Here is a 25,258-nt window from a genome sequence, read left to right on the forward strand (position 1 = left end):
CTCTACATGGACCCGATCGCGCTATCAACGGGCATGACCCAAAAATTATGCAAACACCCAGCCCCGGCCCCCGGAGTTACAGCCGCGCCCTGAATTTCTTCCCTTCCACTCTGGCCACAGTTGTCAACGGTTGTTGTTGTCAAACGGAGCTTGACAGGAACCAACCAAGATGAACGTTAACACGCATCTCAAGCTTGCCCTTCTCGTGTTTAGCCTCTTCCTGTCGTTTTTCATCGGTGGTGCCATCTTCCAACGCATTGAAGGTAATGTGGTGATATTTACTGTCTTTTTTTTCTAAACAGAAGTGAGTTTATGCGCATTCAATGTGTTTGCCATATGCCGAGTGAAAGGGTGGACAAATGCACATAATTTGGAAATCTTCTTGTGCAAGAGAGGGGTTTGGACGGGCTTTGAAGTAAAACCATAGTTGTCTTGATGGTAAAAAGCGGGAAGGAACCTTCAACAAGACCACTAAGTTGCAAAATTCTGAAGAAAGATTATCGCCACAGACTGTCAGTGACTGTGGCCAGTGATAGGTGGATGCCTAAAAGCCCTTCTTTCGAATCATTTTACTGACTGTTACTTTCCCTTTGAGTATTGGGCCCGTCGTTTGGGGGTTGACGACATCCCAGTCCTACTAGAGTCCTAACGATTTCCACCCCTACGTCTTACAGTCCTAACGATTCAAACCCCCTAAGTCCTAGAGTCCTGACTACTTTAACTCCCTACTACATTCCTACATCCCTACAGTCCAGTCCTATGCCATCAACCTACCCTGTATTTCCTTTTTCGAACGGCCCATTGTTTGAACCAGAACACTAAATTTACTGATCGGATCCATTGCATGCAAGCTCACAACAGTTGCAACCGGTGGGATTTGGCGCGAAGTTGATGGAAACAGCTGGCTGTCAGCGGCAAGCCCGAACGCCCTAAGGGACGGGATGCTGTGTGGCAAAACACAAAGTCTCGTTCAATCCAGGGGTCTTCCCATTGCAGCTTGCAACCCAGGGGTCTTCACCTTGAACCCTATAGTCTCTTTTAGCAGGCTCTACTGGGACCGGTGTGTTTTGTTTAGCCTCTACCAGGCTCCAGACGTGGCTGGAAAGCTAGAAATCGGTCAAATAGAGGAATTGTCCGCGCCGGCCAGCCGATAGATACCGTAGTGAGTTTGCGACATGGCAAACTGACTACTATCGACTGGCCAACTACTCTGTTTGACCGATTTCTAGTCTTTCCAGCCACGTCTGGAGCCTGGTAGAGGCAATGTTTTGTTTTCTGATTGCATATCAGTTCTTTTGCACTCGGTTTCTTTTTCGGAACATACGAGTCGGGCTTTTTTGTACGGCATAACAGCACTCGGTTTCTTGCCACAGCGGGCGCCGAGTGCAAATTTATAGAACTAACCATCATCAGAAAAAAAGCCCGATTCGTAGAGCCTGCTATTCTAACCTACTTCAGCCCTGGCACCCGTATGTTGTGCTGATTCGAAATTAACGTTGTTGGTTGACACCCACACAATGCTGGCTGCATTATGCTGTGTCCGGCCATTTTTTTCCCATATCGAGAACGCTTTAATCCAGCCTTCAATAGCGGGTTTGTGTATCTAGCTACTGTTCAAACGTCCAGCCGGTCTCGTATATATGAAATTATCAAACTGGGCTGGGAAAAATCCATACTAGAGAATATGATAGAAGCTGGCTTCTTGGGTAGCCAGTCTGGAAAACATACCGGGCAGTCCACTGGTCGGTAAAGTGCTCCCAGTATCTGCTTGGTGATGCCACGCCCAGCTAACATGACCCAGCTAACACGACGAAGGAACTAGGTCACCCGCACATGGTAATCACTTGTGGCCCCCACCAAAGTAAAGTACCAGTAACGTATTCAGTGCATAATTTGTAGAGCTACACAAAACAAAAATGTAACTTGAATATCTATGTTTGATGGAATACATTGAGAATGATCTTTAAATTGAAATGGCTAAAACATTTGGACTTTGATAATCAATGTGCCATGGGTTTCAGCCCAATCCTTGTTAAATAAATGTGAATTAAACAAAATAAGATACACGACATTGATCTTTGTCAAAGGAAGAATTCACCGCTTCTATGACGTCACTAGTAATTAATGCAGATTGCTAAGATGTGCTTCGGGGAGCAGTTGGTCAAATGTAGCAGATAGTTTGTGGCGTCCCCCGTCTCTACTCAGGGATAGTCGTGTGTAAATAATGCATATTGCACATTGCTTAGACAAAAATTAGTGTCGTACATTTTTTGTTGACGCGCTTGGAAAGACGATATTTTGTTTTATGCTTGGAAATATAAGTCCTTGTGGTTGTGAACGTAATGTTTCTCCAAGGAGGTTTAATCAGGAATAGCCTAATCTATTGTGTTCATAGATATGTGTTATGCTTCGGTCACAGTTGGAAAAAGGGGCCCACCGGGTTATCTACGGGCTATTTCTGTTTGCACTTTCGGACGTGACCCTTACGTGGCCCCGTGGGACACCCAATAGCTACCGGGCTATTTTTGGGCACGGCCGGACCCCAGGGTGACTTTAACTCGGAATTAAAATCAATCCGGGACCCGGTACCAAATAAATGCCGTGAGCTAATCATGTAAACACCGAGAGGTACCCCCCGGCACCCGGCAGTCCACCGGGACAAATGTATGGCTTCGGGGCCCGGCCGGGAATGCACCCCCTGCGGGCACCGGTGCAAATGTGACCGAACAGTTACTAGAAGTATTCATGTTTTTCAAGTGGAAGCGGTTGGACTAGGCCTTTCTTTTCCTTTTCTCCAGATGACGCATATGACTCACGTGTACGTTGGTACTTTATGTCGTACTACTTCTGCGTCACAGTAACAACCACTGTTGGATATGGACATGTCACTCCCGTGACAACAGGGGGAAAGGTACGTGGATCTGTTTTGACATACTTGTTCTTCTTCTTTTCTTTTTATCCAGATGACGCAGAGAACCCATATGTCTATTTCTACTTCGACGCGTACTATTTCTGCGTCACAGTGGCGACTACTGTAGGGTATGGACATGTCTATCCCGTCTCAGTAGGGGGGAAGGTACGTACTTTTTTCCGATGTTACTACCCTAGGAGTCCAGACACCGTATATCGGCGCGCCACCGGGCACCGCACGCGCGCCGAAGCTTTCCCGGCCCACCCTCCCGCTGCCCCCGAAGACCAACCCCGCCCCAATCTCCACTATAAACCCAAGCTCCGCTAGCAAGTATTCGGCTACAGACACATTTCCGATCCGATGGCCCGCCAGGTAGTTAAGCTGCTTTTTCTTTTCACTTGTGAGCGATGTCCCGTGTGACTCCCAACGGCAACGGCTTTCGGGCTATTTCTCTAGCCTCCGCCAGGCCTTCCTACGGGGGTATGTACATTTGTATGGTAGAAGGGGAATAATTGAAAGTCAGTCCGCCCTTGGAAACGTGACAGAGTCATAAGACAAGCCAATACTAGTAGCATATTTACGCATGTATGATCGAATGCTGATTTCAAACATATAACAAAGCAGAATCTTTTTCTTTCAGGTGTTCACGTTTTTCTACGCCCTTGTCACTATCCCGCTAATGGTCATCACTCTGGCCGACATAGGGAGGAAGCTGGCTAACCTTATTGGGTGAGTTTTTCTGTTCTTTTATAAGCCTCCGTTGCAGGCTCTGAAGCGGCTTTTTGGGGGGCTAGATAATACACTTTTTGCAGCCAGCCCGTATTACCAGTCCCCCCGTAGGGGTGGCTGATAGTTAAGGGCTGGCTGCAAAAAGTTTATTATTTAGCCCCCCAAAAAGCCGCTTCAGAGCCTGCAACGGAGGCTATTCTTTTATAATCTATAACTTATAAACACTGTATAAAAGGCAAAGCAACGTTCTTATCGTTTAATTTAGGCTATAATCTCTAAGCACATCTAGTCTTAACCTAGCCTGAGTACCATCCTCCGTAGTGACCGCTGGCTTTAAATATCGCTTGCTGACCATGGCAGGGCACGAGCAACTGTGGAAACATATTGGTTTTGCTCCGTCTGGGAAAGTAGCAGATACACCGTGTTATTCTATTACATTATATAATAAGAGGTAAGAAAGAGCTGAATGCCTATGATTAAGGACAAACTGAACAGTTGTTTGTTATGCTATACCATGTGAAGGAAAACATTTTCTACCTTTCTAGTTGCATATTCAAATTCGCCTGGCAACCTCCAGGTTTAATCATCAAATATGGCGGACAGTACTTACGTCATAGGCACGTGACCATCCCATAGTTTTCTTTATCGCAATGGTGCATATTTACAAGTCCCTACCAGACTGTATAGATTGCTGTAAAAATAGTAGAAATTGGCCAAAATGACTGAATGATATGCCAGAGGAGAGAGCCGACCATAGGAATACAGTTTGTAACTTAGAGAATTGTACTCCTATGGCATATCTTTTAGAATATTTGGCCAATTTCTGATATCTTTTCTGCAACCTATGGAATCTGGTAGAGGCTACTATTAGTATATTTATAACACATCCCAGTGACTTCATCAGTGACGTTATGTTTTATTTTACAGGTTAGCGGAGACTAAAGTCCTCGGACAGGTGAAGAATCGCCATCTGCGCTTCATGGCGGTCCTCACGATGACACTGCTCGCTGGTATTGTCGTGTTCCTGCTCATCCCTGGTGCCATCTTCACTGCACTGGAGGAGCAATGGTCATTCATGGGTGCGTTCTCCGGATACAATCCATAATAATTCATAATTCAAAATTCATAATTCAAAATTCATAATTCATAATTCATAATTCATAATTCATAATTCATTATTCATAATTCATTATTCATTATTCATAATTCATAATTCATAATTCATAATTCATAATTCATGATTCATGATTCATGATTCATGATTCATGATTCATAATTCATAATTCATAATTCATAATTCATAATTCATAATTCATATGAAGTAAAGCCATAGGTACCCATCTGAGTGATGAGGATGCTGTAGTGCTCGAGGCTCCACGATCACGGGACCCCCATTTTACGTCCCTTCCGAAAGACGAATGCAGTTCCAACCAGGGTGCCCTTTGTCGGTATATAAACCAGAAACAGTTCCAAAACACGTCAAATGTTCCAATCCCGAAGAAGGTAGACTGTACACCGTATTTGGCCACGTTGTTAGATTTTGATGGTAATAGCTGAAAGGATATCTGACCTGCGTATTGATAACTAACAGTTTCGTTAGTTATCTACAACATTGTGCATCAGTAGTTTAATTGGTGGAGAAAGTATAACGACATACAGGTGGCTAAAGACGATTTTCTACTACTTTTCCAGCAACCTTGGAGCCTAGTAGAGGCTAAGTTGAGCCCTCAGCCTACTTAGGTTTGGCACGTAGACGAGGAAGAAGAAGAAAACAATGCCTTGATCCTGTTCTAAAGTGTTGATTTTCTAACATCGTTTCATTTGCAGAAGGGTTCTGGTGTGCGTTCGCCACACTCGCCACCATCGGGTTCGGTGACTTAGTCCCCGGGATGTCTCGTGAGGTGGGCCAGCTCGGATCTCCAGAGCGCAACGTCTACACCGTAAGTCTATCACGTTAATCTCCAAGTAGATGTTAGGAGCGAAGATTTCAGGCTGTTCCGTTGTTTTTGGCGAAGCTTCAGGAGCGAGCTTAATAGTATATTTTACGCCCGTTTTACAAGAACGTGATGTGGGTGAGCTCGGATCGGCAGAGCGCAACGTCTACACCGTAAGTCTATCACGTTAATCTCCGAGTAGATGTTAGGAGCGAAGATGTTCAAGTCTTTAGGCTGCTCCGTTGTTTTTGGCGAAGCTTCAGGAGCGAGCTTAATAGTATGTCTTACGCCCGTTTTACAAGAATTCGCAGAATTATACAGAAATCCGTCCGCGCAAACTCTGTGGACGTCTGTCTGTCACTCTATACCTCGTTTTTGTTTTTTGTTTTACTCGTAAACAATGCATAATTGCCTAACTTGCATATATTTGCATAAACCCCTAAAACATAATGTCCAACATTGGACCTATCCACATCATACCTAATATGATAAAGAGACGTAAATCTATCATTCTATGGACTATTGGATGGGCATACACATACACATACACATACACACATGTGCAAACACACATACAAACACATGCAAAATTAAACGAAGCACAAAGTGTGACATTATGGAGTCGGTCAGATTTTCATCTCCGTGCGCTTCAGGGAGTAGTCATCACCCTTCCAGGTTTCCCAAACGACGCCATCGGAGCCCTCATGAGTACCCAGACGGTACAGTCCATTCAGATTGGAATGTAGCAAATAGCCGTACCACCACGCACCCTTGAACCTCTGTGCAAAGTCAGCATCGCTCTCATCGTTGTCCCTGTCCTTGGTGCTGAATGGGCGTCCATTGTGATGTCCCAAGCTATTTCCTAACAAGAAAGCCACAAACGTATAAAGAACAAAGCACTAGGCTCAATTTTCCAGATAAGCTTGAGGTCAAGTCATCAAACACTTTAAACACTCTAAACATACAATGTTAGCATACCAATATGTTGTCAGTGAACCAAGCAGAACATGAAGGGATATTGCCAGGATGATTACCAGTGTTTCGCCGGGAAAACGAGTCAGTACTATCGTTAAAAATATACACATTATTATCATAATGGCTCTACGTAGGATCAAGTTTCTGTGACTGTCTGATGTTTCAGGTAGATTCATCATCATCGAGATGTGATTTAAAAATGCAAGTTATAAATCTAATGTTTTGATGTGTGATGTTCTTCTGTTTGACTCCAAGGTGGCCCTGTCCATGTACACACTGTTGGGCCTGACCTGGCCGGCCACACTCTGGGTCCTGGTGGCTGACTACCTGTACGGGTCAAAGGGCAAGGAGCAGGTACAAGAGGAGGGGCAGAAGACCGAGGCTGTTGCGATCTAGAAAAACTTCACAGTCTTACTGTTCAATCTGACCGAAGAACATTAACTTTCCTATTAAATTGAATCCTTGATATCATTTTTACTCGTTACTGATAACTAGAGGAGTTTATGCATTTTAGACGTATTTAAAGACTAAATTCAAACGTGCTAAACTGTTAAGATACTGTTCAACGTCTGACCGAAGAACTTTTTACTAACCTGATTATTTACTGATGATTTTACTAATGACGGATGACTGAAGGATTTTATGATTTTTTCCAGAAATATTACAGACAAAACTAACACACACTGAAATATTAGCACGGTAAGAAGTTACTTATTCATGTTATGTAAGACACTGGCTGTTTTGAGCTAGCAAGTAGAAAAGAAAATTCGACATCTTCACTAAGACATGTTTTATTTTGCACCTCTACGCTGATACAGAAGTTATTTAGGGTACACATGGGCTAATCTTGATTATTTTGATCACGAAAATCTGCAACAGAACATGATTATGTCAGTGCTGCTCTTTTAGTTGCGGAACTAGTCAATGATAATCCTCACATTTCAGATGAATGCCATGAGTTGTACTGTGGAGTTGAACATAAAATGATCCACCAGAAGTCAGTTGATATTACACAATGCATAGGTGAATTATTAGGAAGAAGTGAGGGAAAGGACTTTAAACAAAATGGCAGCAAAGTCTTATTTAGGATCAGTCATCTACGATGACTATACAGTTGTTTGGTTGAACAGTCTTTTAAACTGTAGTAAATACAATAGGCGATGAATTTTAATAATAAGTATTTAGTGCTCTATAGAGAAATCCAAATGAGAAGATTTATGATCCCATTGTTTATATGTATCACAACAGTCCATGAGGCAAACAAATAGTAATAACACCATATGCAATCAATATACGGATAGGTGAAAACTAATACTGCTAAGTACTATGTATGCTCTTCATTTTATGAACAGAATGTGGTAAACTTCATTGCAATCCTTGATCATTGCAAGTAAAACTAAATCCAATAAAACAACATTCATGAAGCTGTATAATTCATTCCATGTTATCTTTTTAGCGCGCTTCAAGAGCTTAGTCGTAGTTTGAGAGACAATGGCAGATTTCTACGTTATTTTTGTGCGACCAATCTGTCTGTGTAGGAAATATTAATTCTTCTGTTTTAAGATTTCAAAACAATTGTTGTTGTTTTATTTTTTATTTTTTTAGGTGTAACGCTAAACCACAATGTTCAATGTATCCCTCGCCTATTGGTGCGCGGATTCGGAATGGGTGTGGGGGGGGGATTTTGCAGCATAGATAGAAAGGGTTTCGAGATATGAATCCGCGATAATATGACATTGCATTCAACATAGAGGTAGAAACATATGATACGTTGCCGAAAGAATACCGTGTAAAGATACTGTGCAACCACAGGCGACATTCTCACCTGCAGTACCGCTGTAAGTCCCGATGTGGAGTTTGTAGTTCTGTGATTCAGGCGAGATGGCAAACGTGTCGTAAGTCGCGTACGCCGTGTTCCCCTCCACATCCTCCATATCCACCCTGAGTTGGTAGACTTTCTGCACAGCCAGGCGGTACAAGTTGTCATTCCCCAGCCAGAACTCGCCGTTCAGGTTGGAAGGGAAGCCGGTCTTGTAGTCCGCCCAGCCCCGGTAGAAGTCTACCTTTCCGTCTTGGCGTCTCTGGAACAACTTTAAGGGCAAGAAAGTAAAGCTTAAACGCAAACAAAATCGAATATCTGTATCAAGTAACAAAATGATATGGAAACTGAATACATTTCTTACATTTTAAATATCAAAATAACAAGACTAACTGTCCATCCGCCTCCGTCCGTGTCCATATCACAGAAGACCAGGAAGCCGCCCAGGTTGTCCCGTGGATAAACCATGTACACGCCACTGGGCGTGGTCTCGTCATTGTCAAGGATGTCCTGACAATCTTGGGGCTTGTCGGCCACTGTCTCGTTGGCGTTAGCTAAGTCAAATGGTACAGTACAAATGTAACGTTATATCATAGTAAAAACATAATCATACGGTTTGAGAACTTCTAGGTAACCGAGACATATCATAAAACCACCACGTTGTCTTACCTTTAGGCCAATCGGCTATCTTCTGTGAGAGTTGGTCCATGGCGATTTTCATCTGCTCCAACTCTGCTTTGTGTGCGTTCTCGTTCCCACAGTTAACCACCAGATTCCCACAATTGACGTTGCACACACATTTCTCGTCTGACGGTGGCTTACAGACCGACTGGGCAGAGCACAGGAACACAAACGTCACAAGGAACGTAAAGAAACAGGAAAAAGGCGACACCATATCGCTTAAACGCTTCCTCTCGGGCTAAGAAAACGCAGTTAACTGTAGATACGTGCACAAGGAAGTCTTGGCCTCGCAAGTGCGAGCGTTATTCTACACTGTTGTTTTCGGCTTACTGCAGTGTATATTTTCACTCACTATTGTGTCACCCACAATACACGGTAGGGGTGACGTTACAGCTGGACAATCAGACGCGAAGAGAACAAAAGAGAGCAGGCTTAAGCTGGATAAAGTTTCATTAGCACCAAGAAGGTTTTAGGGGAACCCCCTTGTTACTACCAAATCAAAGATTATAAATAGGGTACTATTCACACTACGTCATACATACTTTTGGGCCTGACCTGGCCGGCCACACTCTGGGTCCTGGTAGCTGACTACCTGTACGGGTCAAAATGAGGGCAAGGGGCAGGGACAAGAGAAGGGGCAGAAGACCGAGGCTGTTGCGATCTAGAAAAACGCAAACTTCACAGTCTATTTGGTCAACAGAGAAAGCTGACCAAAGAACGTCAACTTTTCTACTAACCTGATCATTTATTGATATCGTTTTTAGTAGTTACTGATAACTCAAGGATTTTATACATTTTCCAGACGTATCTAAAGACTAAACAAAAACATGCTGTACTGTTAGCACAGTTAGAAATTGATAATACATGTAAGGTGACTCTTTTAAGCGATCAAGCAAAAGAGAGAAGCCAACATCTTCATACTGAGAAATGTTTTATTTTGCACGTCTACGCTGATACATCAGTAATATAGAACACACATGGACTAATGTTGATTATTTCGATCACGACAATCTGCAACAGAACATGATTATATCAGTGCTGTTCTTTTCGTTGTGCAACTAATCAATGACAGTCTTCACATTTCAGACGAATGTCGTGAGTTATACTGTGCAGTTAAACATGTACAGAATGTTTACTACAGACAGAAGCCAGTCACAACTTGTATATTGACTAATTCATTTAATACAATGCAATGCATAGGTAAATTGGTATAGGTTGGAACAAGTACAGAAAAGGGGTCAACGAAAATAGCAGCAAAATCTTATTTAGGATTTGTCATCTCCAATGACTATACAATTATCTGGTAAATAGTATGTTTTAAACTGCAGTGAACACATTAGGCGATGACTGTTACTAGCGTTAGTACTGTTAATTCAATGCTCTAAAGAGAAATTCAAATGAGAAGATGTATGATCATACTGTTAATATGTATCCCAATAAAAATTAGGCAAAAGAAAAGTAATTAAACATGATAACAAGATAAGAATACGTGAAAACTGATAATATGTACCATGTACATTCTCAATTCTATTATCAGATTAGCACACGATTAACAATCCATGATCACTGCAAATGAAACAAAATCCAAAAGAACAAAATTCAAGAAGTCATCTCATTCATCAGAAATTATCTTTCCAGTTTCTTGAAAGAGACTTGCTATAGCCTCAGAGGTAAAATAAATCTGCATTATTTTCAGTATAGATAATCCTTCTTTACAGGAAATGATAATTCTCGTTTTTAACTTTTAGGTAAATGATGGAAAATAAGTCTTACAACATTGAAATTTGTTATCATATAGCTATATCCATACAAATGAGTATTTAGTCACAAACGTATGATCATACAATATACTGTAAACTTGAGTTCTTTCTTTTGCAGGTTGAATTTCTGTTTCGATGGTATGGAAACGATACAATGTTTGACGTTATGGAGCTGGTCGGATTTTCATCTCCGTGCGCTTCAGGGAGTAGTTGTCACCCTTCCAGTGGTGCCAGTCGACGCCGTCGTTGCTGCCTTCGTAAGTACCAAGGCGGTACAGGCCGTTAAGGTTGGAGTATTGACACACACCGTACCACCACGCACCTTTCTTTGTCTGAGCACAGCTGGAAGAGGCCTCGTCGTTGTCTCTGTCGTCGTTGTCTCTGTCCTTGGTACTGAATTGTTTCCCGTTATGGTACGCCAGGCTATCTCCGGATCCTGTGACATACATGTAAATGAATATTTACTTGCAGATGACAACGTAAACCTAACGTGGGTCGAAAAACATGTTTAGCAATGATATTTTACGAAATAATGCCCCACAGATATAGTATGGAAGCGAAATATGACGTTGATATTTTGTCTAGAGAGAAAAACAAACCAAGACGCTTAGACTTTCAGACATGTAGCGCTGTAGTTTATGTAATTTCTGTTTGGAGGTGCAACATAGATATACTTTGGCAGAGATGAAGGAGAGAATACTATCATACAGCGCAAGACTTTATCATCGTCATGACAGTGCAACTACACACGGCATCCTCACCTGCAGTACCGTGGTAAGTCCCTATGTGGAGTTTGTAGTTCTGTGATTCAGGCGAGATGGCAAACGTGTCGTAAGCCGCGTACGCCGTGTTCCCTTCCACATCCTCCATATCCACCCTGAGTTGGTAAACTTTCTGCACAGCCAGGCGGTACAAGTTGTCATTCCCCAGCCAGAACTCGCCGTTCAGGTTGGAAGGGAAGCCGGTCTTGTAGTCCGCCCAGCCCCGGTAGAAGTCTACTGTTCCGTCCTGGCGTCTCTGAAACAACTTTAAGAGCAAGGAAACAAAACTAAAACAAAGAAAGCAACTATTGAATTTCTATTTAAGTAAGAAAATGCACAAATGTAGCCGTATCCCACGCTTAGAACAGTTAGCTGACCAAACTTACCGTCCAGCCGCCTCCGTCCGTGTCCATATCACAGAAGACCAGGAAGCCGCCCAGGTTGTCCCGTGGATAAACCATGTACACGCCGTTGGGCGTGGTCTCGTCATTGTCAAGGATGTCCTGACAATCTTGGGGCTTGTCGGCCACTGTCTCGTTTGCGTCAGCTATGTTGAATGGTACAGCACACATGTATATTATTGTCATAACATAACCATAAGGTTTGAGAACTTCTGTATAACCCATTAATGTTTTGCGGACATGCCATAACGTCACTATATTGTCTTACCTATAGGCCAATCAACTATCTTCTGTGAGAGTTGGTCCATAGCGATTTTCATCTGCTCCAACTCTGCTTTCAGTGCGTTCTCGTTCCCACAATTTACCACCGGATTCCCACAATTGACGTTACACACACATTTCTCGTCTGACGGTGGCTTACAGACCGACTGGGAAGAGCACAGAAACACAAACGTCACGAGAAACGTCAAGAAACAGGGAAAAGGCGCCGCCATATCGCTAAAATGCTTCCTCTGGGGCTAAGAAAACGCTGTTAACTGTAGATACGTGCACATGGAAGTTTTGGCCTCGCAAGTGTGAGCGTTATTCCACACTGTTGTTTTCGGCTTACTGCGGTGTATAAATTTCACTCACTATTGTGTCACCCACAATACACGGTAGGGGTGACGTTACAGTTGGACAATCAGACGCGAAGAGAACAAAAGAGAGCAGGCTTAATAAGCTAGATAAAGTTTCATTAGCACCAAGAAGGTTTTAGGGGAACCCCCCTTGTTACTACCAAATCCAAGATTAATTATAAATAGTATAATATTCACACTACGTCATACACATTGTTGGGCCTAACCTGGCCGGCCACACTCTGGGTCCTTCTGGTTGACTACCTGTACGGGTCAAAGGGCACGGAGGAGGGGCAAAAGACTGTTGCGATCTAGGAAATTGCAAACTTCACAGTCTCACTGTTCAACAGAGGAATCTGAACGTATAACGTGACCTTTTGTATTAACCTGATTATTTGGTGATATCATTTGGCTAGTTACTGATAACTGAAGTATATTATGCATATTTACAGACGTATTTACGGACAAAACTGGAAGTGTTAGCACAGTAAGAAATTAATAATACATGTAAGGTCAGCCACTGACTCTTTGAAGCGATCAAGCAAAAGAGAGAAGTCAACGTCTTCATACTAAGAAATGTTTTATTTTTTATCTCTACGCTGATACATAAGTAATATAGGGCACACATGGACTAATCTCGATTGATTTGATCACTAAAAGCTGCAAGAGAACATGATTATGTCAGTGCTGTTCTTTTAGTTGCGGAACTAGTCAATGATAGTCCTCGCAGTTCAGACGAAGGCCTTGAGTTGTACTGTGGAGTTGAACATGTACAAAACTTCCTATACTAGAAAAGTCATGACATGACCAATTGATATAATAAAATGCATATGTAAATTTGTATAATCTAGAGCAAATGACAGAAAAAGGGTTAAACAGAATAGCAGCAAAGTGTAATCTATAATTCTATAAACATTCTTAATTCTGTGAACAAATTAGCACACAATTAGCAATCCATAATCACTGCAAGTAAAGCCAGATCCAAAACAACATTCAACAGGTCATATATTTCGCTAGAAATCATATTTTTACCTTAGTTATAGAGACTGGCTATAGTCTGAGAGGTAATGATACATTTCTACATTGTATCAGTATAATCGATCCCTCTGTATTGAATATTAATTCTGGTGTTTAACCTTTAGATAAAGCATGGAAAATAAGTCTTACGACATTGAAATTGACAAGAAATGGAGTTGTTATTATATTGTGATATCCATACATATGAACATTTAATCACGAATGTATGATCATACAATATACTAGTAAACTAGATTTCTTTCTTTTGCAGCTTGAATTTCTGTTTCAATGGTCTGGAAACGATACAATGTGTGACGTTATGGAGCTGGTCGGATTTTCATCTCTGTGCGCTTCATGGAGTAGTTTGGACCCTTCCAGGCGTTCCAGTCGACGCCGTCGGCAGCGCCTTCATGAGGACCCAGTTGGTACATGCCGTTCAGGTTGGAGTGGATGCAATCATTGTACCACCACGCACCCTTGTTGTACCGAGCACAGCTGCCAGGGTTCTCGTCGTTGTCTCTGTCCTTGGTACTGAATGGTTTCCTGTCATGGTACGCCAGGCTATCTCCTGTAACAAACATAAACATTTACTTCCCAACGGCAAGACGAGATGCATGTGGCTTGGTTAACCGTTAAAATATCTTTTCATCTAAAATTAGCTATCACTTGTAGATAATGTGTGTTAGTATCAGATGTTTCAATGCACAATTAGATGTCTTATTCAATTTTATGCAATGATTTCAAAATAATTGTTTTTTTTTTTCCTGTTTTTAGGTTTGACGCTAGTCTACAGTGTTCAATGTGCCCATCGCTTATTTGGTAGGCGGATTCGGAAAGGGGGAATTTAAGAACATAGAAAGGGTTTCGAGATATGAATCTACAATATTATGACATTGCATGTAACCTAGAGGCAGGAACATATGATTCGATGGCGGAACATTATCGTGTAAAGATACAGTGCAACAACACAAGCACGACATTCTCACCTGCAGTACCGCTGTAAGTCCCGATGTGGAGGGTGTAATTTTGTGATTCAGGCGAGATGGCAAACGTGTCGTAAGTCGCGTACGCCATATTCCCCTCCACATCCTCCATATCCACCCTGAGTTGGTAGACTTTCTGCACAGCCAGGCGGTACAAGTTGTCATTCCCCAGCCAGAACTCGCCGTTCAGGTTGGAAGGGAAGCCGGTCTTGTAGTCCGCCCAGTCCCGGTAAAAGTCTACTGTTCCGTCTTGGCGTCTCTGGAACAGCTTCAAGAGCAATAAAATAAAGCTTAAACGCAGAGCCAAAAATCAAATATTGCAATATAGTAACAATGTCAAAATATAATGCACAAAAATAGCCGTATCTCACACTTGGAATCATAGCTCAAGTGACCAGACTTACCGTCCAGCCGCCTCCGTCCGTGTCCATATCACAGAAGACCAGGAAGCCGCCCAGGCTGTCCCGTGGATAAACCATGTACAAGCCGCTGGGCGTGGTCTCGACGTTGCCAAGGATGTCCTGACAGTCGTGGGGCTTGTCAGCCACTGTCCCGTGGGCGTTAGCTAAGATAAATGATACAATTGAAATGTATACCCTCACAGTCATAACATGAACCTATGGTTTGAGAACTTCTATGTAACCCATGAATGCTTGCGGACATGTCGTTAAGCCACTACGTTGTCTTACCTTTAGGCCAATCAGCTATCTTCTGTGGGAGTTGGTCCATGGCGATTTTCATCTGCTCCAACTCTGCTTTCAGTGCGTTGTCGTTCCCGCAATTAACCACCGGACTACACACACATTTCTCGTCTGACGGTGGTTTACTGACTGACTGGGCAGAACACAGGAACACAAACGTTACAAGGAACGTCAAGAGACAGGGAAAGGGCGACGCCATATCGCCAAAATGCTTCCTAACAGGTTAAGAAAACGTTGTTAACTGGAAATATCTTCACAAGGAAGTCTTCCTCCTACAAGTTAGTCCTGTCGTCGAACCGTACGACTGACGTCACGGTCAAAACAGTACACAAGCAAACGTCATAAGGAACCAAAACAAACCGCACAATGGCGACTGAGATCAGGTACCACTTCAAGGAATCAGAAGTTGTAAACAAAACCAAAGTTGCCTGATGGGTTACAGACGGACTAAGTAGAGCACAGGAACAGAAACGTCACGACGAACGTTCCGAGAGAGGGAAAAGGCTTTTAGGTGACAAAACACTGTCATCTTTAGATATCTATCACAAGGAAGTGTAACGCTCACAAGTTGAAGAGTTATTCTACACTGTGCCATGATTTTGTCCTCTCACTGAACCGTATCCGACTCACTTCACGGTGAAAACAGTACACAAACTAACGTCGAAAAATCTGTACAATGTCGATCCAGAAATTTTTCAGCTTCAAGAAATCCAAAGTTTTGAACAGAAATCTCATATGCTACTAATGAATAAGCTAATACTTATCTTTAGAAATAATGGCTACATAATTGTCAACTCATAACAATATGTTAGCACATACCAACGGGATGTCAGCATACAGGCAAAACTGGCTAGGATTAGGAAGATCACTCAGAGGCACGATATAATGTGATCTGTATGGAAATGTGGCCACTATAGACAGGGTTGTATATTTCATTGAAATGTGGTCACATTGGCCAGGTGGACGTTATGTTGAGGTGATCTCTTGTACAAATTAGACTGTACTGAGCATGCTAGCAGTACGTGAAGGAATGTTTCTGGTGTTGAATACTAGCATGCCGTTTACATTGGTAAGCACTATTCTAGTCTTCATCTGTCGATCAAGGTTAGACGTCCAGGTAATAAGATACTAGTACGCTAAACAAAACAATTTTTTGGCCGATACTAGTCTAAGAGATTTAAAAAAAGGAGTTGTTACAAATCAATATCATTCTTATTATATTTTTACGAAAGTTGCAGTTTTCTGTGATTTATTTTTGGTGTTCTATGCCATATCGGAAAACCAAGAGCTGATTCAAAAACTATAACTTCGATGTTTGGTTGTGTGATTTTCTTCCGTTTGACTTAAGGTGGCCCTGTATATGTACACACTGTTGGACCTGACCAGGCCGGCCACACTGCGGGTTCTGGTGGCTGGTGGTTCACCTTAAGCTTAACAAACTATTCAAGTAGACATTAGTACGGGTCAAAGGGCACTGAGCAGGGACAAGAGGAGGGGCAGAAGACCGAGGCTTTTGCGATCTAGAGAAACGCAAACTTTATGCATTTTTTTCAGACGTTTTTACAGATAATACTATGTTACGTGCTGAACTGTTGCATAGTAAGAAATTAATCATATATGTCTAATATCTAGTCATTAATACCCATTATTAGCTAACGGAGATAGGCGTCGCCCTATGCACCATCTGGTGTGGGAAGGACTTTAATTTAACTTAATGTAATTTAATTTAACTAAACAAAATATGATGGGTATTAATGATTGGATAACAATTATTTCCAAAATAACGACGTGCTCTATCATTTTTCTGTTGACAACATTGGATTTCTTGAAGTGGAACCTTTTCCTGGTCGCCACTGTGCTGTTTGTTTGACGTTTCCCTGTGTACTGTTTTAACTGTGACGTCAGTCGTGCGGCTCGCTGAGAATACATAATAGCAAGGTGTAGAATAACGCTTCACCTTGTGAGCGGAACACTTCCTTGTGGGGATATCTACAGTTAACAGAGTTTTCTTAGCCTATGAGGAAGTATATCAGTTAACGCCATGGCGTCGCCTTTTCCCTGTCTTTTGGCGTTCCTTGTGACGTTTGTGTTCCTGTGTTCTGTGTGTTCTGCCCAGTCGGTCTGTAAGTCACCGTCAGACGAGAAATGTGTGTGTAACTGTAATCCGGTGGTGACTTGTGGGAACGACGACGATCTGAAATCAGAACTAGAGCAGCTGAAAGTCGCCATGGAGAAACTCTCACAGAAAACGGAGGGTTTCTCCGAAGGTATGTTACCTCTACCTCCACATTGCTAACATGGCATTAGCTCTCTGACTCCTATGAGCAACATTTTCATATGGGCCCTATGCTATTCGCAAGCTCGTCGTGATATAATACATGGAGAAAGATTCTACATGTATAACCATGAAGGTAAATTTCAATAAAAGTATAATGTACCACAAAAGCGGAGTGAAAAGACAAAACGTACTCTACTTCTAGCTTGCCTTTTGGGAGGGGGGTCGTGTTACAGATTGTCACACTTTACTAGTATGGGTATCGTACATATTTCAAATATGCCATTCAATCTTCATAGCCAATGAAAACTACACAGAAGCCCATCAGCCCCAAGACTGCCAGGACATCCTTGACAACGACGAGACCACGCCCAGCGGCGTGTACATGGTTTATCCAATGCCCAAATGTAACGTTATATTAATATTACCATTTGATAAAACCTAGTCTCTAGAACAGCATGGTCAATTTCATGTTGTAAGATGTATTTTTGATCCTACATTTAGACACCAGATTTACATTTCTTATACAGATTGAATAGGATTATAATGAACTCATGTAGAAGACTACCATTGCAGCTAATAATATAGACAGTTCCTTCGCTATTCTGTTCCGAGAATGAATAATAAACATAGTACATACCATTAGTTTTCACCTATTCGTACCTTCTTTGCAGGTGCTGTTGTTACTATTCTTTTGCCTAATAGACTATTGGGATACATATTAACGTGACTATAAATCCTCTTTGAAGCATTGATTTTACAGTATTAACAGTCATCGCCTGTTGTGTCTAATACGGTTCGAAATGCTGTCTATTTACCCCCAAAAATTGTATAGTCATCGTAAATGACTAATCCTGAATAAGACTTTGCTGCTATGTTGTTTGATGTCCTCTTTTCTGTTGCTTGTTCCAATCTATGCCAATTTACCTGTGCATTGTATTATATCAATTAGTCATGTCCTGACTGACTGATGTAGTATAGACAATTTTGTACATGTTTAACGTTACAGTGTAATTAACGACATTCGTCTGAAGTGTGAAGACTTTCATTGACTAGTTCCGCAACTGATTGATTGAAGAGAATATTTTGAGGAGCACTGACCATGTAGCTGGTACGTGACCCTGAAAATAGTCTTCTTATTGTAGCTTCCCTGCCTTCGGCCATTCAGGTGCATCATCCGAAACCAATGAGGGCTTTAGTGTCAACAGTTTTAGACCCTAGTCAAACTGGAATTTCCAAATTAAACTGAAGGCTGTTGTTGAAATTTGAAGACTTTCATTGACTAATTCTGCAACTTAAAGAACAGCACTGACATAGTCATGTTCAGTTGCAGATTTTTGTGATCGAAATAATCGAGATTAGCCCATGTGTACCCTATATTAGTTATGTATCAGCGTAGAGATACAAAATAAAATATTTCTTAGTATGCCAATGTTGACTTCTCTCTTTTGCTTGATCGCTGAAAAGACTCAGTTGCTGACGTAACATATATGATTAATTTCTTACCGTGCTAACAGTTCAGCATATATCAATTTTGTCTGTAAATACGTCTGGAAAAATGCATAAAATCATTCACTTATCAGTAATTAGTCAAAATTCTATCACCAAATATATATAATCAGGTTAGTAAAAAAGTTCACGTTGTGACTTCAGATTCCTCTGTTGAACAGTAAGACTGTGAAGTTTGCGTTTTTCTAGATCGCAACAGCCTCGGTCTTCTGCCCCTCCTCTTGTCCCTGCTCCGTGCCCTTTGACCCGTACAGGTAGTCAGCCACCAGGGCCCAGAGTGTGGCCGGCCAGGTCAGGCCCAACAGTGTGTATATGGACAGGGCCACCTTGGAGTCAAACGAAAGAAAATCACATATCCAAGCATCAAAGTTATATTTTTCTAATCAGCTCGTGGTTTTCCGATATGGCATAGAACACCAAATAAATCACATAAAACTGCAACTTTCGTAAAAGAATATAATAAGAATGATATTGATTTGTAACACTCACTCACTCTCACTCTCTCCCATAGCTTAGTCAGCCGTCGGGGCAGCAAAGCGTTCAGTAAAGGTTCTCCACTGCTGGCGGTCTTCCGCCAGTCTGGTCATATGGTTGGCTGAATGACCGCTCCACTCCTTTAGGTCTGTGATCCACGACCGACGGGGACGTCCCCGCGGCCGCGCACCCTCCGCTTTTCCCTGAAGAATTGTGTGTGAAAGTGTGCCTTTTTCCCTAGACACATGCCCAAACCACTGCAGCTTTTCTTCTTAACTAGGGACAAGAAACTGTCAAGTGGGCCTTGCAGAGTGTGGATGCGTTTCTTGACTTCTTTGTTTGTGGTGTGTGATGTCCAGTGGACTCGTTGCAGTCTGCGATAACAGTTCATTTCAAACGCGTTGATTCTCTTCACTATTTCTGCATTTAGTGTCCACGACTCAGCGCCATACAGGAATATCGATAACACAAGGCAACGTAGTAGACGGATCTTTGTTGACATGGAGATGTTATGACTGGACCAAATGTGTTTAAGTTTTGACAGTGCAAGGGTTGACTTAGCAATCCTGACTTTCACCTCTTTGGCTGAACCACAGTCTTCTGTCTGGACAGAGCCAAGGTAAGTGAACTCACTGACTTGTTCCAGTTCTGTACCTCTCACTGTGACTTGGGCTGTGGTGTCTGACGGACCAGATACAAGGCACTTGGTCTTCTCAAGGCTTATCTCCATACCATACCTCCTGCTTGTGGAGTCCAGGCTGCTGGTCTGGAGTTGCTGATCCTCTTTCAAACCATCCAGCAAGTCTACATCATCAGCAAATTGAAGGTGAGTTATCATGCGTCCTGAAAGTTTGATGGGTGACACCTTTGGTGCTAGGGCTTCTCTCATAATGTTCTCCAGAAATATGTTGCAGAGTGTAGGCGAAAGGAGACAACCCTGGCGAACTCCCACTGACGTAGGGAAACACTCGCTGAACTCTCCCCCTGTCATGACCATGCTTCGTGATGACTTGTACAGTGCTTCTATGGAGTTCACAATCCCCCTGCTAATGTTGAACCGGCGCATCACTGCCCACAGACCGTCCTGCCATACTCTGTCAAAACACTTCTTGTAGTCAACGAAAGTGTGGTACACCGGTTTCCCAAGCTCTCTGTACTTCTCACAGATCAGGCGAAGGTTGAAGATCTGTTCGGCACAGGACCTGCCCTTCCTGAATCCAGCTTGTTCTTCAGAAAGTATCTGCTCGGCCTGTGGCTGGAGCCGGTTCAAAATGACTTTCAGGAGAATTTTACTTGGGTGTGAGATCAGGCTTATGGTACGATAGTTCGAGCATTTCTTTAGGTTGCCCTTCTTTGGGAGGGGGATAACTACGGAAGTTGTCCAGGCCTCAGGCCACTTGCCAGTTTTAAATACATGGTTACAGATCCTTGTATACAGTTTGGCAACTGTCTCTCCTCCTGCTTTGATAAGTTCTGCTGGCACATTGTCTATACCAGGTGACTTTCCCAGTTTTAAGGCTTTGATTGCTGCTACAACCTCTGACTCAAGAATGTCTGGAGTGTCATCTTCTTGCAGTTGACAGGTTGTTGATTTTAAATTTTCCAGTACCTCTTCTTCTGCTGTCAGTTGGTAGTTGTACAGTTCTTGACAGTAGGTCTTTCAGCGTCTTAAGATGTCTGGCTTTGTAGTTAGCAAGTTGCCATCATCATCTTCAATGCACGTAGTCTGGTTACATTTCTTCTGGGAGAGTGACTTTATTGTGTTGAATGCCTGCTTCGTATTGTTGTTTCGTATTCCAGCTTCGACCCTCTTGCATTCTTGTTGTATCCACTCTTCCTTGGCAACCTTGATGGCCTGTTTTACTTCCCGGTTTGCTTTTTGGTATTCCCTGTTTTTCTGTCGAGTTCTAAACCTGTCCCCTTTCTTTCTCCTTCTTTCGTCACACTTCTGAAGTACCTCTTCATTAATCCATGGACGTTTTGTTCGCCTTGCTTTCCCCAGTGTGGATTCAGCAGCAGCCTTCAGATGTGTCTCTACCTCTGTTGCTAAGTTGTCGTCCTCTATGACGTTGCCCGCCACTAGAGGTGCAAGCAAGATTTGTAACAACTTCCTTTTTAAATGTCTATAGACTAGTATAGGGCCCAAAATAGTTTTGTCTAGCGTACTATTATCTTATTACCTGGACGTCTAACCTTCATCGACACATGAAGACTAGAATAGCGCTTACCAATGTAATCGGCATGCTAGTATTCAACACAGAAACATTCCTTCACGTACTGCTGGCTGGCTCAGTACAGTCTAACCGTACAAGTGATCACCTCAACATAAGGTCCACCTGACCAATGTGACCACATTTCAGTGGTCCCTTAGATAATATTTGCAAAATTTTGACATTAACAATCCTGTCTATAGTGACCACATTTCCAAAAAGACCACATTATATTGTTCCCCTGAGTGATCTTCCTAGTCCTAGCCAGTTTTGTCTGTATGCTGACATTACTTTGGTATGTGCTGACATACTGTTATGAGTTGACAATTATGTAGCCATTATTTCTAAAGATAAGTATTAGCTTATTCATTAGTAGCATATGAGATTTCTGTTCAAAACGTTGGATTTCTTGAAGCTGAAAAATTTCTGGATCGACATTGTACAGATTTTTCGACGTTAGTTTGTGTACTATTTTCACCGTGAAGTGAGTCGTATACGGTTCAGTGAGAGGACACAATGGCGCGGTGTAGAATAACTCTTCAACTTGTGAGCGGTAGACTTCCTTGTGATAGATATCTAAAGATGACAGTGTTTTGTCACCTAAAAGCCTTTTCCCTCCCTCTTAACGTTCGTTAAATGTAACGTTTCTGTTCCTGTGCTCTACTTAGTCCGTCTGTAACCCACCATGCAACTTTGGCTTTGTTTACAACTTCTGATTCCTTGAAGTGGTACCTGATCTCAGTCGCCATTGTGCGGTTTGTTTTGGTTGCTTATGACGTTTGCTTGTGTACTGTTTTGACCGTGATCAGTGTACGGTTGACCGGGAGGCTCAATTTGTAAGAGGAAGACTTCCTTAAGGGGATATCTACAGTTGACAGTGCTTTGTCACCTACAAGGAACCATTTTAACGCCATGGCGTCGCCCATTCCTTGTCTCTTGACGTTCCTTGTGACGATGGTGTTCCTGTGCTCTGCCCAGTCGGTCTGTAAGCCACCGTCAGACGACAAATGTGTGTGTAACTGTAATCCGGTGGTGACCTGTGGGAACGACAACGATCTGAAATCAGAACTAGAGCAGCTGAAAGTCGCCATGGAGAAACTCTCACAGAAAACGGAGGATTGCTCTAAAGGTATGTCACTTTTGGAACTTGATAAATGATAGGGAAGGGAAAGTGTGTTCCAATGTAAGTTGGCATTTGCTCTCTGACACCTAGTACCGATCAGCAATATGTCCAGATGGCCCATATGCTATTCACAAGCTCCTGGTGATATGACATGGGGAACGTTTTAAAAACTATCAAGGTAGAAATCTCTAATCAATTGCATGTACCACAAAAGCGGAGTGAAAAGTCATTGAACATTGAATATTCCAAGTCCCAAATTGTGTGCGCAAAACGTGTGCCCTAATTATTACAGTATAGGTAGTAGTATAGGTATGGAACGCATTTCAAATATGCCATTCAATCTTCATAGCCAGTGAAAACTACACAGTTGCTGACAAACCCCAAGACTGCCAGGACATCCTTGACAACGACGAGACCACGCCCAGCGGCGTGTACATGGTTTATCCACGGGACAACCTGGGCGGCTTCCTGGTCTTCTGTGATATGGACACGGACGGAGGCGGCTGGACGGTAAGTCTCGTCATTTAAAGATTCTGAATTTGAGATACATTATTTTCTTACACTGTATAAAGATTTTATTTTTGGCAATCTTTGTTCTAACTTTGCTTTCCTGCTCATAAAGTTGTTCCAGAGACGCCAAGACGGAACAGTGGACTTCTACCGGAACTGGGCGGACTACAAGACCGGCTTCCCTTCCAACCTGAACGGCGAGTTCTGGCTGGGGAATGACAACTTGTACCGCCTGGCTGTGCAGAAAGTCTACCGACTCAGGGTGGATATGGAGGATGTAGAAGGGAACACGGCGTACGCGGCTTACGACACGTTTGCCATCTCGCCTGAATCACAGAACTACAAACTCCACATCGGAACTTACAGCGGTACTGCAGGTGAGGATGTCGTGTGTTGTTACACAGTATTTTGACATGATAAAGTTCTGACAATGCATTATATGGTTTTATTCATTCGTTGAACTTGCAGCTATGCTGTAGTTAGTGTAGTATCCTAGTTAACTTCATATTACTAAACCTAGTCTTTCTATTCATACTCTACAATCTTCAAATAAAAGTATGTTTATTACGTATCGGCGTTCCAAAGAAATTAGGGTTATTATGGACATTGTAATAGCGATACTCTGAAAGATAAACAACAACAAATCTTTGGCATAAAAACTATTGCGATTCAGACATTAAAAGGGAAGTCAAAAGATGCAACAATTTTGTGGGAGAAACTAAGGTCTAAGATAAAGTCACGCGATAAACATTGCCAACAAGTGATAGTTCATTTCAGCCGAAAAAGTGCTTTGAACGGCTAATTTAAGTCGTGCTGTTGGGATTTTGTCACAGGAGATAGCCTGACGTACCATGACGGGAAACCATTTAGTACCAAGGACAGAGACAACGACGACTACTCTTCCAGCTGTGCTCAGGCGAACAAAGGTGCGTGGTGGTACGGTCATTGCCGCCGCTCCAACCTGAACGGCCTGTACCACCTGGGTCCTCACAAGAGCCACGCTGACGGCGTCACCTGGTACCACTGGAAGGGTCACTTTAACTCCCTGAAACGCACGGAGATGAAAATCCGACCAGCTCCATAACGTCAGACATTCTATCTCTCACATATCATTGAAACAGAAATGCCAACTGCAGATCATGCAAAAGAAGGAAATCCAGGTTACCTGAATTTTGAATCTTCATACTTTCAAATTGAAATGCTAATTTTTGTGGATGTTACTCTTTCCCTGGTCAATTTCCATGTTGTAAGATTAATTTTCACCCTTCATCTAAAACTTACATGTAAACACGAGAATCATTATTTCCTATACAGAAAGATTAAGTATTCTGACCTCAAGTAGAAATATTTTATTACCAATGAGCCTATAGCCAGTCTCTATATACAAACTAAAAATGTCATTTTTAAAGAATCATATGACGTGTTCAATGTTGTTATGTTTTGAATGTGGGTTTACTTGTAGTGCAGTGATCATGGATTGCTATTTGTGCACAACACTGTTGATAGAAGTAAGAATAGACAGAGTACATTGTAGTATTAGTTCTCACCAATTCGTATCTTGTTTACATTTGTTATTACTATTCTTTCCCCTGAGGTCCGATTGGAATACATATCAAGAATGGTATCATAAATCTGCTCATTTGAATTTCTTTATGAAGTATTATGCTAACAGTCATCGCCTGTTGTGTTTACTACAGTTTAAAAGACTGTCTACCCAGCCAAACAATTGTATAGTCATCATAAATGACTAATCCTGAATAAGACTTTGCTGCTATTTTGGTTGACCCATTTTCTGTAACTTATTCCAACCTATACAAATATCCCTATGCATTGTATCATATCAATTGGTCATGTTGTCACTGACGTCT

General features: G+C 42.3%; 5 protein-coding genes across 6 annotated transcripts; 2 read left to right on the forward strand and 3 right to left on the reverse strand.

The window, feature by feature from the left end:
- Positions 1 to 25: 25 nt before the first annotated feature.
- LOC136424972 (potassium channel subfamily K member 6-like) lies at positions 26 to 7,973 on the forward strand. Of its 2 annotated transcripts, none has more exons than XM_066413630.1 (6): positions 26 to 263; positions 2,799 to 2,911; positions 3,552 to 3,640; positions 4,568 to 4,719; positions 5,468 to 5,580; positions 6,805 to 7,973. In XM_066413630.1, the coding sequence occupies exons 1-6, from the start codon at positions 170 to 172 to the stop codon at positions 6,943 to 6,945; spliced, it is 702 nt and encodes a 233-aa protein (XP_066269727.1). In that variant the 5' UTR covers positions 26 to 169; the 3' UTR covers positions 6,946 to 7,973. The 2 variants fall into 2 exon arrangements, with proteins under 2 accessions (XP_066269727.1, XP_066269725.1); XM_066413628.1 differs by lacking the exon at positions 2,799 to 2,911 and adding an exon at positions 2,964 to 3,076 and having other exon boundaries at positions 36 to 263.
- Positions 6,112 to 9,278, reverse strand: LOC136424968 (ficolin-1-like). The gene is made up of 4 exons (XM_066413625.1): positions 9,038 to 9,278; positions 8,762 to 8,922; positions 8,375 to 8,639; positions 6,112 to 6,436 (listed from the first exon to the last, which is right to left on the reverse strand). Exons 1-4 carry the CDS (start codon positions 9,261 to 9,263, stop codon positions 6,201 to 6,203), a joined length of 888 nt encoding a protein of 295 aa, XP_066269722.1. The 5' UTR covers positions 9,264 to 9,278; the 3' UTR covers positions 6,112 to 6,200.
- Positions 9,279 to 10,973: 1,695 nt separating this feature from the next.
- LOC136425896 (microfibril-associated glycoprotein 4-like) lies at positions 10,974 to 12,465 on the reverse strand. The gene is made up of 4 exons (XM_066414824.1): positions 12,240 to 12,465; positions 11,957 to 12,117; positions 11,571 to 11,835; positions 10,974 to 11,245 (listed from the first exon to the last, which is right to left on the reverse strand). The coding sequence occupies exons 1-4, from the start codon at positions 12,463 to 12,465 to the stop codon at positions 10,974 to 10,976; spliced, it is 924 nt and encodes a 307-aa protein (XP_066270921.1).
- Positions 12,466 to 13,151: 686 nt separating this feature from the next.
- On the reverse strand, positions 13,152 to 15,580 carry LOC136424967 (microfibril-associated glycoprotein 4-like). The gene is made up of 4 exons (XM_066413624.1): positions 15,278 to 15,580; positions 14,993 to 15,153; positions 14,592 to 14,856; positions 13,152 to 14,173 (listed from the first exon to the last, which is right to left on the reverse strand). The coding sequence occupies exons 1-4, from the start codon at positions 15,486 to 15,488 to the stop codon at positions 13,923 to 13,925; spliced, it is 888 nt and encodes a 295-aa protein (XP_066269721.1). The 5' UTR covers positions 15,489 to 15,580; the 3' UTR covers positions 13,152 to 13,922.
- A 7,089-nt stretch (positions 15,581 to 22,669) lies between these two features.
- LOC136425897 (microfibril-associated glycoprotein 4-like) lies at positions 22,670 to 25,225 on the forward strand. Its single transcript, XM_066414825.1, has 4 exons — positions 22,670 to 22,886; positions 23,230 to 23,390; positions 23,503 to 23,767; positions 24,224 to 25,225. The coding sequence occupies exons 1-4, from the start codon at positions 22,670 to 22,672 to the stop codon at positions 24,472 to 24,474; spliced, it is 894 nt and encodes a 297-aa protein (XP_066270922.1). The 3' UTR covers positions 24,475 to 25,225.
- The last annotated feature ends 33 nt before the right edge of the window (positions 25,226 to 25,258 follow it).

Source organism: Branchiostoma lanceolatum, chromosome 19 (assembly GCF_035083965.1).
Source record: "Branchiostoma lanceolatum isolate klBraLanc5 chromosome 19, klBraLanc5.hap2, whole genome shotgun sequence".
NCBI classification, from domain to species: Eukaryota; Metazoa; Chordata; class Leptocardii; order Amphioxiformes; family Branchiostomatidae; genus Branchiostoma; species Branchiostoma lanceolatum.